Source organism: Peromyscus californicus, unplaced genomic scaffold, assembly GCF_007827085.1.
Source record: "Peromyscus californicus insignis strain IS unplaced genomic scaffold, ASM782708v3 Scaffold_11__1_contigs__length_118956290, whole genome shotgun sequence".
Classification (NCBI taxonomy): Eukaryota; Metazoa; Chordata; class Mammalia; order Rodentia; family Cricetidae; genus Peromyscus; species Peromyscus californicus.
The window spans coordinates 90207696-90222444 of record NW_026294402.1 but is presented as its reverse complement, the minus strand read 5'-3'; the positions used below and the strand labels follow the sequence as shown (position 1 = coordinate 90222444).

At 38.5% G+C, this 14749-nt stretch overlaps 1 protein-coding gene across 4 annotated transcripts in view; it reads right to left on the bottom strand.

Moving 5' to 3' along the window:
• Xrn1 (5'-3' exoribonuclease 1) overlaps nucleotides 1-14749 on the bottom strand; it is a 112681-nt gene that overhangs the window by 58184 nt on the left and 39748 nt on the right. For all 4 annotated transcript variants that reach the window (XM_052717086.1, XM_052717065.1, XM_052717056.1 and 1 more), the window contains 6 exons: nucleotides 14199-14368; nucleotides 10556-10676; nucleotides 10366-10464; nucleotides 5740-5843; nucleotides 2190-2321; nucleotides 549-711 (listed from right to left, as the gene is read on the bottom strand). In XM_052717086.1, coding sequence (XP_052573046.1) covers nucleotides 549-711; nucleotides 2190-2321; nucleotides 5740-5843; nucleotides 10366-10464; nucleotides 10556-10676; nucleotides 14199-14368 — 789 coding nt within the window. The remainder of the gene's footprint in view (nucleotides 1-548; nucleotides 712-2189; nucleotides 2322-5739; nucleotides 5844-10365; nucleotides 10465-10555; nucleotides 10677-14198; nucleotides 14369-14749) is intronic.

Sequence of the window (14749 nt, the reverse complement as noted above, 5' to 3'; positions counted from 1 at the left end):
GACAAACTTGTACGAGCTGGTTCTCTCCTTCCAGCACAGGGGTCCCAAGGACTGGACTCAAGGCCTCATGCTTGGTCATTCCACAGGTAGAAATTCAGTTGTCAGGCTTGTCTGCAAGCATCCTGACCTGCTGAGCCATCTGGGCAGCCTCCAAATAATGTATTTTGTGATATATATATCCCTTATTATACATTGCTAAGTTATTATTATATTCATAAATAAATATTAATTATTGTGACTGTCTTTTTTCTTTTTCACGTTGCTGAGTCTTCAAATATCTAGGACTTTATGAATGCTAGGCAAGCACTCTATCACTGAGCTGTATCTCTAGTTCCCCCCAAATTTTGAGAAACGTTCTTGCTAGGCTGACCAGCTGTCTATGCTGGCTTTGAACTATTTGGTTTCGATAGACCTTGAACCTGTATTCTTTCTCGTTTACCTTCCAAACAGTTGGGATTACAGGCCTCGGCCACCAGACCATGCTGCCAGTATTTTTAACCAATGTGTAACAGTGACATTACAAAAGAATTGAGACTTGGGGACCTTACCTTAACAATAGTTTGATAAACAAAAGGAAGAATTTGTTTTGACCACTGTTTTTCCAGATGAACTTCACCATTCTGATTGATTTGATATTTACGACCCGTGAGCAACTGAGCATACACAACAGCAGATGTTTCATTTATTATTATTCCCTTTCTTCTTAGGTATCTAAAGGAAAAATAAAAAAGAAGATATATATGTAGAAGTATGTACACAGTCCAGGGATAATCATCAATCAAACCAACTATTCACAATCAAATACTTACTGCAAATAAATGCACAGCAGTTCTCAGCAACCTATAGAGCAGTGATTCTCAACCTTCCTTTTTTTGTTTTTGTTTTTGTTTTTGGAGACAGGGTTTCTCTGTGTAGATTTTGGTGCCTGTCCTGAATCTCGCTCTCTAGACCAGGCTGGCCTCGAACTCACAGAGATGTGCCTGGCTCTGCCTCCCGAGTGCTGGGATTAAAGTTGTGTGTCACCACTGTCTGGCTGGTTCTCAACCTTCCTAATGCTTCGACCCTTTAATACACTTCCTCATGTTGTGGTGAACTCAACCATAAAGTTATTTTTGTTGCTACTTCATAACTGTAACTTTGTTACTGTTGTGAATCCTAATGTAAATATCTGTGTTTTCCGATGGTCTTACATGACCCCTGTGAAAGGGTGGCTTGACTCCAAAGAAGTCCCATAGGTTGAGAACCATTTCCATAAAACCTTTGAGTGTTGATTTTAGTCTGTGGACCATTTCTCCACTGTCACTATGTGACTGAATGAGAAATTAATCTGTAAAAACTCTAGAACTTCAGCCGGGCGGTGGTGGCGCGCGCCTTTAATCCCAGCACTCGGGAGGCAGAGGCAGGCGGATCTCTGTGAGTTTGAGGCCAGCCTGGGCTACCAAGTGAGTTCCAAGAAAGGCGCAAAGCTACACAGAGAAACCCTGTCTTGAAAAACCAAAAAAAAAAAAAAACTCTAGAACTTCACATTCAAGAAAGCTCCCCTTTCTTGTAATAAATGTAATAAAAAATTTATATTTAAGAGAAAGTAAAAACAGGCACCATGGAACTCACCAGAGGAGTATTTTAAGTATAGTATTCATTGCAAAGGCTCATTTGTTCCATTTATATATGATATAAACTTTTCATAAATAATTACCTTATTGATTCTTTTGGCTTTCAATTAAAATTTGCATACCTTTTAACACTCCAATCCTTTTTTTAAAAAATGGCTTTAGGGATTGAACTCAAACCTTGAACATACTAAGCTACAATCCCCAGGCCCCTGGACATATCTGCATTTCCTCATCACATAGCTGACACTGCTAGAAGAGTGAATCGATCACATAGTCCTTTTGCCTCAGTTTTCCGAGGGTGGTAATTAAAGTTGTGTGCCATCATGCTCAACTAAGTTATTTTTAAAAAATGTGTCTATTTAATGTGTGTGGGTGTTTTGTCCCAGTGTTTGTCTGTGTACTGTGAGTATGCCTGGTGCCATTGAGACCAGAAGAAGAGGGCACCGATGCCCTGGGACTGGAGTTAAAGAATGAGAGAATCACTACATGGGGTCTTAACTCTGGTTAAAAGAAGCCAGTGTTCTTAACCTCTGAGACATTTCTCCAGCCCTCAATCAAATTCTCTATGACACTCACTGTTCTGAAATTCCTTGTATTTCTTTAGTCCAGTTTGACTGTTCTTTATCTGCAAGTTGGATGACTTTAGTTGGTGGAGCAGTTTTCCCCAAATAAACCTTCTGTGTTCCTGGAGGTTCTTCTAAGTAAAACCTTAGAATCAAAACAAAGTAGAAATTATGTTAAGTCCAAACTTGTGCTTTAATGTAGAGCTTTTTGCAGGGTCAGTGTTGATAGTAAACAAGTTTTACATAGTACACTTGTAAAAACAAAACCCCCAAACTCAAACCTTTATGGAATACAATAATATAAACTGGAGAATAAAGACATGTGGAAATTTCCTTCGTTGGGCAAGTTGGTACATCCCTGGATGCTCAGTTACTTGAGGAGCGGAGGGAAGAGGGTGTCTTGGGTATGAATTTGAGACCAGCCTATACAACATAGCAAGACCCTGTCTCACCTCAAGAGAAGATGAACTATTCAAGTATAAACATAACAAGATGATATATCATTAGTGTAGTAAAAAAAAAACACTAATAAAAGAAATCAAAGAGTTAAATAATGGAGAGGTACATAGTGTTCATGGGTTAGACAACTCAATATAATAAAAGTATCAAACCTTCCAGAAATTCATCTATAGGTATAAAAAATTTTCTTTTTCTTGTTTTTAAGTTTTTCCCCTCTTTTTCTTCCCCCTTCTCCCCCCTCATCCCCATTTCTCTTTCAAGACGACATAGCTCGGGTTAGTCTTGAACTTGTAGAGATCTTCATGCCTCAGCCCAGAGTGCTGGAATTATGAGTGTGAGCAATTATATCCTTTAGGTTTAATAAAATTTCTATAAAAATTCCTTCAAAATTGATAGATACAGAACAATTTCTCTTAAAAATCCAACAAATTAGAATAGCTAAAACCATTTTTAAGAAGAAAAGTCATAGCCTGGCGGTGGTAGTGCACACCTTTAATCCCAGCACTTAGGAGGCAGAGACAGGTGGATCTCTGAGTTTGAGGCCAGCCTGGTCTAAAAAGTGAGTTCCAGAACAGCCAGGGCTACATAGAAAAACCCTGTCTTGGGAAACCAACCTACCAACCAAACAAACAAATAAACAAAACAAAACAAAACAAAGAAAAGAAAAAAAATAAAAAGAAAAGCCAAATGTGTCACTTTGATGTTAAGACTTGGCATACAGTTATAATCAAGGAATGGGCATAGGAGCTGGAGAGATGGCTCAGCAGTTAAGAGCATTGGCTGCTCTCCCAGAGGACCTGGGTTCAATTCCCAGCATTCACATGGCAGTTCACACCTATCTGTAGTTCCAGTTCCAGGGCTTCTGACACCCTCACACAGATATATATGCAGGCAAATCACCAACCGACATAAAATAAAAATAAATAAAAAAATGAGCATAAAAGAGTCCATAAACATGAACAGACTAGAGAACCAGACAAACATACACACAAATACACTCAGCTTTAAAAAAGGTTTGTTGTTGTCATGCCAGGGCTTTGTGCATAGCAGATAAAAGCTCTAGAACACTCTACCATGACTCAGATCCTAAGGCTGGAACTAATTGTTTTTCTTAATTTTTAATGATTTACTTTATATGTATAAAGTAGAAAAGCCTGTATGTATGTATGTATGTATGTATGTGCCTTTAGTGTGTGCCTGAAGAGGCCAGACAAGACTTTGGATCCCCTGAAAATGGATTAAAATGGTTGTAAGATGTGCTGGTGCTGGGATGCAAACTCAGGTCCTCTGCAAGACTGCAAGTGTTCTTAACTGCTGAGCCATCTCTCCAGCCCCTGTACCTAACTTTAGACAAAAGCAATCCAACAAAGAAAAGCTAATCTTTAACAAATGATGTAGCAACTGCATGATTCATAGGCAAATATATTAAACAACATACATTTGTAAAATTATGCAAAAAATCATTTAAAATGATTACTAACTTAATATAAAAGATGGCAAAAACCATGAAATACTTAAAAGAAAATATTAGCAAACTGGACTACATCACAAAGGGAGAACTAAATTCTTTTTTTTTTTTTTTTTTGGTTTTTCGAGACAGGTTTTCTCTGTGTAGCTTTGCGCCTTTCCTGGAACTCACTTGGTAGTCCAGGCTGGCCTCGAACTCACAGAGATCCGCCTGGCTCTGCCTCCCGAGTGCTGGGATTAAAGGCGTGCACCACCACCGCCCGGCGAGAACTAAATTTTACTCTTTCAACAAAGACTCCTCAAGACTTCTCACAGAAAGACGAGTGCCAGCAATTACAATTTCAACACAAGTACAATAATCAATAACATTTATGAAATAACACAACTGGGAGATGTGTGCAGGGAGAAGGGGAAAGAAGAGTGGACAAAGACTGGTCTTCTAAAATCATAATCAAATGTACAATAAAAACACATAAAAAGATATTTTTTGACATATAATAATTCAGAATACAACACTGACCCAATTTCTCTGAACAAAACTTAGTTTTAGCTATGCACAAGTAAAAAAGAGGACAAACTTTATATGAAATAAAAGTTTAAAATGACTAAGAAAGACCTGCCTAACTATTCACTAATTAAAAGAGTATGAGCTTAAATAAAATGGCAAAAAGTTATTCTTAAAAATATAAGACAAGGGGGGCTGGAAAGATGGATCAGTGCTTACGAGCACTGGCTGCTCTTCCAGAAGACCTAGGTTCAATTTCCAGCACCCACATGACAGCTAATAACCATTTATAATTCCAGTCCAATAACCTCTTCTAGTCTTTGCAGGCAACACTCATACACACAGTACATAGACATATATGCAGGCAAAACACCCATACGCATACATAAAATAAACGACTCCTTCAAATAAAAAGGACAAGTATAGGTACAGTGGTGTACTCACATACCTTCCACTCTCAATGGAGTTAAGAAGATGTGTGCACGTATGAGATGAGACTTGTTAATAAAGTGTGTTCCAGACAAGCCAGAACCACACAGCAAGGGCTTGTCTCACTGATTTGATTTAAAAACTAATGTAGTATCTATTTGAGCATGTAGAAGCATTTACTGTACAGGCCTGACAATCCCCAGAATCTATAGTAGAAGGAGAGAACAGCCTCCTTCTTTTTTTTTTTAGTCTTACTTAAAATGGTTTCATAAAGGTAATTATTAAATAAATGTTAAGACTTTAAATACTGATTCAAGGAAATACATACACATAATAAATCAGTGTATTATTGAAATGAAATCTGGGAAGAATACAGAAAAGGTAAGGTTATATATGTTGTTAATTCTTATCAGAAAGAAAAATATATTTGCTAAATAATATAATAGTTATCACTCAGAAAAGAACTGGGTGATAAAACTTCCAAGCTATTAAGAACAAAAGAAACTAACACAATGTAATATGTCTAAAATATCCACAGGGGTAGATATAATAAACTCTGAACTGTGGTTGACTTTCAAATAGTGGGAGAATAGTTTTGCACTAGAGTGTAAATGTTCTTATAATAATTTTATCACTCAAAAATAAATGAAAGTGATCAAGCAGCAAAGCAAATATGTTAGAAAAATCATAAATTGCATCTTACTTGGTTTCACCATCTGATACTGCCACAACTCTAGCTTCTTCCAGATGGGGCCAGTTAACAAAGACCGACTTTCCCAGCACCGATGAGGCAATGTTTTCTATACTCTTAAAAGCACAAACAGAAAAGTTCATTCATGGTTTAGGTCCTTTTTAGAGGCATTCTCCAGTTCCATTTAAGTTTAATTTGTAAAATAAATGAGGTGAATTAAAGGTGTTACAAAATTTCCTTCACTAGGAAAATTCCGATTTTACTCGTTAGATTCATATTTATCTTTCTTACCTCTCTGATAACAAAGAAAACTGAAAAGAACAGTAGTGAGGTCTCTTTAGTTTCATTTTGGTTGATACTCAGAGCAGAATCTAAGAAATATCTCACATGAAAAAGAAGTATCTCATTTCACTTGTGGTATGTTAGCAAAAAAAGAACATTAGAATTAAAGTCAGGGGACCCAGTTCCAAATTTTGGTTTTACTCCTTCGGATCTGACCAAATTATGTTTTCCTTTATGAATAGAAAGGATAATGTATTCCTTCCAATGTTGAGGATAAAGGAAAATAATACACTATTCTGTACAAGGTAGTATTTTAAGTAAAAAAGTTCTAGCTTTAAAAAGAAGATATTATTCAACTTACACATATAGACTAGAAAACAACTTTGTAGTAGAAACTGATGTGTAACTGTAAATTTTATTTATCTTTTGAATTATATTTAACTTTTTTTGTGTTTGCTGTTTGTTTTGAGATTAAAAAGGTCTTATGTAGCCTAGGCTGGCCTGGAACTTGCTATGTAGCCAAGGATTACCTTGAACTTCCTGATCTTCCTGCTTCCCCTGACCAAATGTTGGACTGCAGATGTGCTCCCTTAACCATGCCCACTTTAGTACGGTTCTCCCAGGACCATATTCTAACCCAGGCTTTGTGCACACTAGACAGGCACTCTATTAGCAGAACTACACTACCAGCTCAGATGCTAGATGGCTTCCTTAGCCTTCACAGAGCCCTGAGTTCCATCTCCAGAACTACAGAACAGGGTGCAGGTACGCCTTTGATGCGAGAGGATCAGGAATTCAAGGTCGTCCTCATTTAGGGAATTTGAGATCTGACATACATTAGATTCTGTCTTAAAACATACATATATACACACATAAATAAATAATATTTGAGTAGTAAGATGACTTTTTTTTTAGCTTTTTAGGAATATTATTCTGATAATCAGACTTTTCTTAAAGTGAGCATCTAAAAATACAGAAAAACAATTCTGTGAAAGAAAGTTTGAACATCAGAACTGTGTTCATTAATTATTTGTTCCTTTGTCTATATTAAATTATTTATCTCACTGCCACTTTCAGTTGTTTTGAAAACAAAACAAAACACCTTCCTTTCCCAGATTACTTCTTTCTGAAGCTTTAGATGAAATCCACTATTATGTCATGTGCAGTCTTGCTAGTATATACATCTTTTCCATTACAAAAGCCTGACGACTTCCCAAAAGTTCTACTTTCTTCTGTAGAAGCTTTTCTGGAAGATCTTCCTCTTTTCTGCCTCCATTTATGCTTGCAGCCTTCTCTGCCCTAATAAAAGTAAATCTTTAAAAAACAACAACAGGCCGGGCGGTGGTGGTGCACGCCTTTAATCCCAGCACTCGGGAGGCAGAGCCAGGCGGATCTCTGTGAGTTCGAGGCCAGCCTGGGCTACCAAGCGAGTCCCAGGAAAGGCGCAAAGCTACACAGAGAAACCCTGTCTCGAAAAACGAAAAAAAAAAACAAAAAAAAACAACAACAACAGCAATAACAACAACAACAACAACAAAAAACCCTCTGTTTTTGAGACAGGGTTTTGCTGAGTAGCTCTGGCTGGCATGGAATTATGTAGATCAGACTGGCCTCAAACTCATGGAGATCCATCTGCTTCTGCTTCTGCCTCTGAGAGTGCTGGGATTAAAGACATATAGCAGCTAAAAAAAAAAAATCCATTTTTATTTTATGTGTATGTGTGTAAGTGTGTTCATGATAGACAGAAGTGGGCACTAGATCCCCAGGAGCTAGAGTTACAGCAGTCTGAAATGGGTACTGGGAACAGAACTTGTCCTCCACAAGAACAGCAAGTACTCTTAACTGGTGGGCCATCGTTCCAGTCCCAATCATAGCTTTCTTGATCAAGAAAATAATGCCTGCCTCCTTTACTTCCTATCCACCTACTCTTCTTACTGCCTAGAGTCTTTTTTTTTTTTTGGTTTTTCGAGACAGGGTTTCCCTGTGTAGCTTTGCGCCTTTCCTGGAACTCACTTGGTAGCCCAGGCTGGCCTCGAACTCACAGAGATCCGCCTGGCTCTGCCTCCCAAGTGCTGGGATTAAAGGTGTGCGCCACCACCGCCCGCCCTGCCTAGAGTCTTTAAGAATTGAACTTCTGCCTTTACCAATGGGGTCTGGCCTGGCATGGTGCAGCAGCATCGCCACAGATGGCACTGAGGCAGAGCATGGGGAGGCCTTGCCACTGTTGCTGGGGGGCTGGCCTATCTGCAGCTTCCTGAGTCCACAGCAGCAGGCCTAAGGCTCATGGGAGCCCCAATGAAGATGACAATGTCTCAGGGGCAGCCTGTAAAGATCAACTGTAGCAGGGAGGGAATGAAGAATCCTAACATACACTGGATGAAGGATAGGGCTGTGATCCAGAATGCAAGCCAGGTGTCCATCTCAATAGGCAAGCAATATTGGGTTGGCTTCCTCAGCCTGAAGTCAGTGGAGCAGTCTGATGCCGGCCTATACTAGTACCAGGAGTGATATATTGGAATAAAATTCAGACTTTGTTTCAGTTTCTACTTTCCTTCAAAGTTTTGCAACATAAAGCTTTTGCTCCAAGTCTTCCTGATACCACTTAGCTATCACAAGTTGTGATACTAACTTGTGACTCATTTTTTTTTTTTTTTTTTTACTTCTGAGTCCTCAATGTCACTTTAACTGGCTCCTTTTGCAGTTTTTATAATGTGAATATGTCTTTCTTTTTTTTTTTTTTTTTTTTTTTCCAGTTTTTCAAGACAGGGTTTCTCTGTGTAGTTTTGGTACCTGTCCTGGATCTCGCTCTGTAGACCAGGCTGGCCTCAAACTCACAGAGATCTGCCTGCCTCTGCCTCCTGAGTGTTGGGATTAAAGGCGTGCACCACCACCGCCTGGCCTTTCATTTGTTTTTTAAAAAAAGATTTATTTATGTGTATGAGTGTCTTATTTACATGTATGTCTGTACTTCACAAGCATGCCTGATGCCCACAGAAGCTAGAAGATGATATTAGATACCCTGGAACGGGACTGTTGTGGGTGCTGGGAACCAAATCCAGGTCTTCTGGCAAGAGCAACAATTCCAGCCATCTCTCCAGCCCTAATTGTGGGAATTTTTTTAATGTTGAGACCATGAACATCCAGTGTAACTTTGTTTAGGGAACTGAATCTCAAGACCTGAGCCATCAGTTCTCTCTTGGGAAGTTACAGTAACAGTAACTGTCTCCAACCTCTAGCTTGAGGAACTTAATATATATCAGCAGCTTTTTTAATGGAGTTTCTCATTTGAACTGTGGTACATAAAGTAATAACTGGTCTATTTTCTCAGTTTTTCCAATACAGTACAAGGCTAGTCTCATTCTAAATGCACAGGAGATTTACTACCTACAATATAAGCTACTATTTACAATGAACAACTGAGGGTACTAGGGTTTCTATTTTTGTGAAATACTAGTTAAGAAAGGTTACCAGGATAGCTTTAATTAAAAATCTTAGTAACCACCTTAAGATTTCATCATGATTAATCTCCCAAACCAGTAACTTTCCTATTTTAACTTTTCTTGTCCATCAAACTACTACTACTTTCTAGCCTATTAGCCTGACAGCTAAGTTAGTTACTATTTCCTTCTAGATCTATTGCTACTTTGTTTATATCCTCATCTTTTAAGTCTACAAACTCTGAACTTGTAGGTTTTACTATTTTTTTTCTTTTTTAAAATTTGGTTTAGAATACTGCTAAAAGATTAATCTTTATGAAGATATCAATTTCAAACTAACAGTAACAGGAGGGAAAACCCAAACTCCTTAGCCTGGTATTCAAGGGCCCCCATAATCTGCCTCAGTTTGTCTTCCAGCCTGACCTGCCACTGCTTCTCCACACAAGTCCTCTGCTTCAGTCCACTTTACCTATTCCTTTCCCTCAAATAGATCACAATTGTTCAAAAAGAAAAAGTATTAAGAAATATTTCAGACACAAAGGTTAAAAAAAATAAGACAATGCACCCCAACTATTTATTCTGAAGTTGATACTACTTCCTTTCCTTCAAGGAGAATGCCTTTCCGCTCCTTGTCCTAACGTCTCTCAGCACCTAGCTCAAGCCTCTGCTCATCTTCTCCATGTGTGTCCCTAGTCACTGGTCAGCAGAGTTCATTACCTCTTCAAACCCGCTTCATGTGGTGCTAGGTATAGAGGCTCATAGTCCCTCCTATCTCATGTTGCTGTGTGTTATCTTTAAAGCTGAATCTGCGTTACGGCACATTAAATCTCTTTGTTAAATGCCTTGGCAGGTATAAGCAGTTTTATGCATGCCAAATATTCTATAAGTGAATGAATAAATGAATAAATAAAGTACTTACAAGTTCATCTGATTCTGCATTCACTGAGATTTCCAACATCATGTTCTCACCACGACTACTCTGCTGGAATACTTGAACACCACTTTTCTTCAAAAAAAACTTTAAAAGAATTCAAAGAATTTAGTTTTATTTTTTTATAATCATTTCACTTTTAATAAAGTGAAAAAATCTGAATTAAATAGCCACTGACTTTATGTTTGATGTGTTTCAAAGTAGGGAATCCACAGAAATATAATGCCTTCTGGTCAACCTTGGTTATTCTGTTCTTGTTTATGTCTATACGCCAAGCATCTAGTGATATTACTTTATACCTAGAAAATAAATCAAGGTACTTAATTTAAAATTCAAACATTATAAGCAATTATAGCTTTCAATCTTCTCTTGACTATTTCATAAGAATCATTGTTGCTTTAAAAAAGAGAGATGTGTATGGTAGCATATGTCTGTAATTGTAACACTTGAGCAGCAGAGGCAGAAGAATACAAGTTCAAGGTCATCCTGAATTACATAATGACTTCTAAGCCAGCAGAAGCAAGATAGTGAGACCTACAAACACACACACACACACACACACACACACACACACACTAGAAGAGGAGAACTATTATTCCTTTAAAGAAAAGGGTTTATACCTATAACCCAAACTAGGGAGACTGAGGAAGGAAGATTGCTCTGAGCTCAAAGCTATTCTGGGGTATAGAATAAAATTCTGTCTTAGAGGAAAAACAAAACTGTGGTGATTCCCCTGCAAGCTTTAAAGCAGGTAAGGAAAATTGATCCTCAAAGACAAGAATGACACTCGGCTCAGCCTGATTTTATTGTAACTTGGGTTGGACCAGGACTTCTAGAGTCTGGCCCAGATCACTTTACTTTAGTCGTATTTAAGCACAGCACATTCTGGAGAAAAGTATTCAGATAACAATTAACTCAGCCCTCAGTGCACAACAATTTAAGACATATTTACATTGAGATTTTTTTTTTTTTTTTACAAAGTACATCTGGCTTCTTTCACAGGAATGAGTAATGTTAACTCAAAGAGAGTACCCAAAGATTTAAGGTTGAGGGAGAATGACTGAGGTAAACATAACACCTGTGGGTGTCAGGATTGGCCTGGCCCTAAGATAACATAGAAGTCACACTGTTGTAAAGCACAAGTGACATCACTCATAAGAATGGTTTCATGATCTAAAAGCAATGCTCAAGATTTAGGGGAAAACGTCTTTAATAAGTAAAAACAAACTCTGGAAGATATGGGCAGAGCCTGTCTCAACAGACAGCAAAGGATCACCGGGTTGTAGAACATCATTCCTAGCATTCCAGGAAGAGCAGTTGGGCACCTCATTCCAGAGGTAAGCTGTGTGTTTAACTTTCCTGACTTTTTCAGTGCCTTGGCTCTTTGGGGACCCGTCACCCAGCTCCCAAATAAATCACACGGAGGCTTATTCTTTCTTATGAATGCCTGGCCTTAGCTTGGCTTATTTCTAGCCAACTTTTCTTAAATTATCCTGTTTCTCTTTATCTACATTTTGCCTCTGGGCTTTTACCTTTCTTTATTCTATGTGTCTTCCTTTTGTTCTTACTCCATTGCTGGTTGGGTAGCTAGGTGCCTGACTCCCAACATCCTCCTCTCCTCCTTTTCTCCTCCCTCTTCTTGCTTCTCTCCTATTTATTCTCTCTGCCTGGCAGCCCCGCCTATCTCTCTCTCTCCTGCCTAGCTATTGGCTGTTCAGCTCTTTATTAGATCAGTCAGGTGTTTTAGCAGGCAAAGTAACAGCTTTACAGAGTCAAACAAATACAACATAAACAAATGCAACACACCTTTGCATCATTAAACAAATGTTCCACAACATAAACAAATGTAACACATCTTCAACTAATATTCCACAACACAAGGCCTTTTTCCCCTCTACAAAAAACAAACAAACAAAACAACAAAAACCAAATCAGGGGCCAATGAGGTAGGTAAAGGCACTTGCTGCCAAGCTTGACAACTTGAGTTAATCCCTAGGGCCCACATGATAAGAAGGAGGAACTGACTCCCAAAAGTTGTCCTCTGATCTCCATATACTCATAACACACCTGTTTACACACACACACACACACACACACACACACACACACACACACACACACACGTGTAAAACAAAACAAAAATTCTAAAATATGACAAACAAACAAACAAAAAACCCAAAAATAAAGCAAAAACAAATAAACAAACAAAAAAAAACAAATTCAGAGCAATCCAGCTTCTCTGTTGTTACTAGTCTAGATACAATTAGGTCTGTAATTCCTAACTAAAGGTTTTTAATCCACTAATTTAAAACAAGCTACATATAATTTATTTATTTATTTAAAAATTGAGGGGCCTGTTGGTGGTGATGCATGACTTTAATCCCAGCACTTTAAGGGCAGAGGCAGAGGCAGGTGGACCTCTGAGAGTTCGAGGCAAACTGAATTTACAAAGTGAGTTCCAGGACAGCCAAGGTTACACAGAGAAACCCTGTCTCTAAACAAACAAACACAACCAACCAACCAACCACCAATTGAGGAGAAGGAGATGGCTCAGGTAGTAAACTGCTTGTCTCCCAAGCTTAAGGAGTTGAGGGCAATCCCCAGCATCCTCTGAAAAAGGCTAGTGTGGCAGCGTGCCTCTGCAATCCAGTGTTGAGGAGGCAGAGACAGGAGGAGCCCTGCACCTGCCGGCCAGCCAGTCTAGTCCAATTGGTGAGTTCCAGGTTCTATCAAATATAGATAGATAGATAGATAGATAGATAGATAGATAGATAGATAGACAGACAGACAGATAGATAAACGAGTAAATAAATAAATAAATAAGGAAGGTGTGGGATGATTGAGAGAGATATCAAACCTCTGGCTATGAACATACATGAACAAAAAGGGAAATATAAAGCATAATGTAAATCTATATTTCATGTTCTAAAAGATTAACACTTCACCAGTCTATTTATTTTTCTTTGTACTTTTACAAAAAGAAATACCACAAATGAGAACTGTTCACTCAGTTGTCACTCACATACATGATTTTCAGGATGGCAAAAAAGAGAAAAAATAGGGATGGCATTTTAATGGGAAGTGAATGAAAAAACAGGATTTAAGGTAGGAAAATGGGGGTTCTCTGTTTTTTTTTTTTTAAATCTCTGGCTGGGTAGTTGATGGCTGTAAGAGGTTAAGTTATAGCTTATCAAATAATGCTGGGACTAGAGACATGGACAATGAGAACAAAAATCACAAAAATTTAAAACAAATTTTCTAAAGTACAGAGATACACTAGACAGAAAAAACCATAAAACTTTAGTACAAGGAAAGAGAATTAGCATCTGCTCAAAGTAGAGAATGATATGATCCATGGAGAGAGATGCTTTGATGCTCAGCAAGCTGGGTGTTGCTCATTAATTATTAATTTTGTTTTGAGATCGGGACTTCTTATGTTGCTGATCTTGAATTCCTGGGCTCAAACAAGATCCTTCCACCTCAGCCTCCTAAGTAGCTGGGACTACAGACTTGAACCATTATTCCCAGCTTATTGGATATCAATTAATTGTCATAAAATATTAATTCTTCTCATAGATACTCAAGCCTCTGTGTGTGTGTATATGGAAGTTCTTTTTTTTTTTTTTTTTGGTTTTTTTGAGACAGGGTTTCTCTGTGTAGCTTTGCGCCTTTCCTGGATCTCGCTCTGTAGACCAGGCTGGCCTTGAACTCACAGAGATCCGCCTGCCTCTGCCTCCCGAGTGCTTGGATTAAAGGCGTGCGCCACCACTGCCCGGCACGGAAGTTCTTTTATTATTGGAAAAATTACCAAATAACATTACCTTGTACAGCACCGTTCTATGGCAGGGAACTTTTCTGGCCATGGAGAGGAGTAGGTGAACTCTGTGTCTCTATCATACCAGCACATTAGACATTCACTGTGCTGGTTTCTTTTCCTCTCTTCCTTTTTGAGGGAGTGATTACATGTCTCCATGGCTTCCAACAATCGCTTCTGATGTAAATAACAGTAAAAGATTAAAAGAAAAATTGCCATAATCTCAACATACAGAAAAGTATTTTCCTCTTTGTATACTACCAGGCTCTTAAAAAATAAGATCTTGGGCTGATGGGGTGGCCCAGAAGATAAGGGCACTTGTTGCTGTCTGAAGACCTGAGCTCAACCTCTGGGACACACATGATGGAGGGCGATAACCAATGTTCACAGGTTGTCCTCTGACCTCCACCTGTGGAACATGTCATGAATGACATGCATGAGGGTGTGCAAGCAAAACAAGAGGTCAGTGGCTTTCTCAGGTGCACAGCGAGTTTGGCACCAGCCTGACTTAAAACACAAGGCAATGAAAACGGTCCCGAGAGAAGAAACCATGGAGTA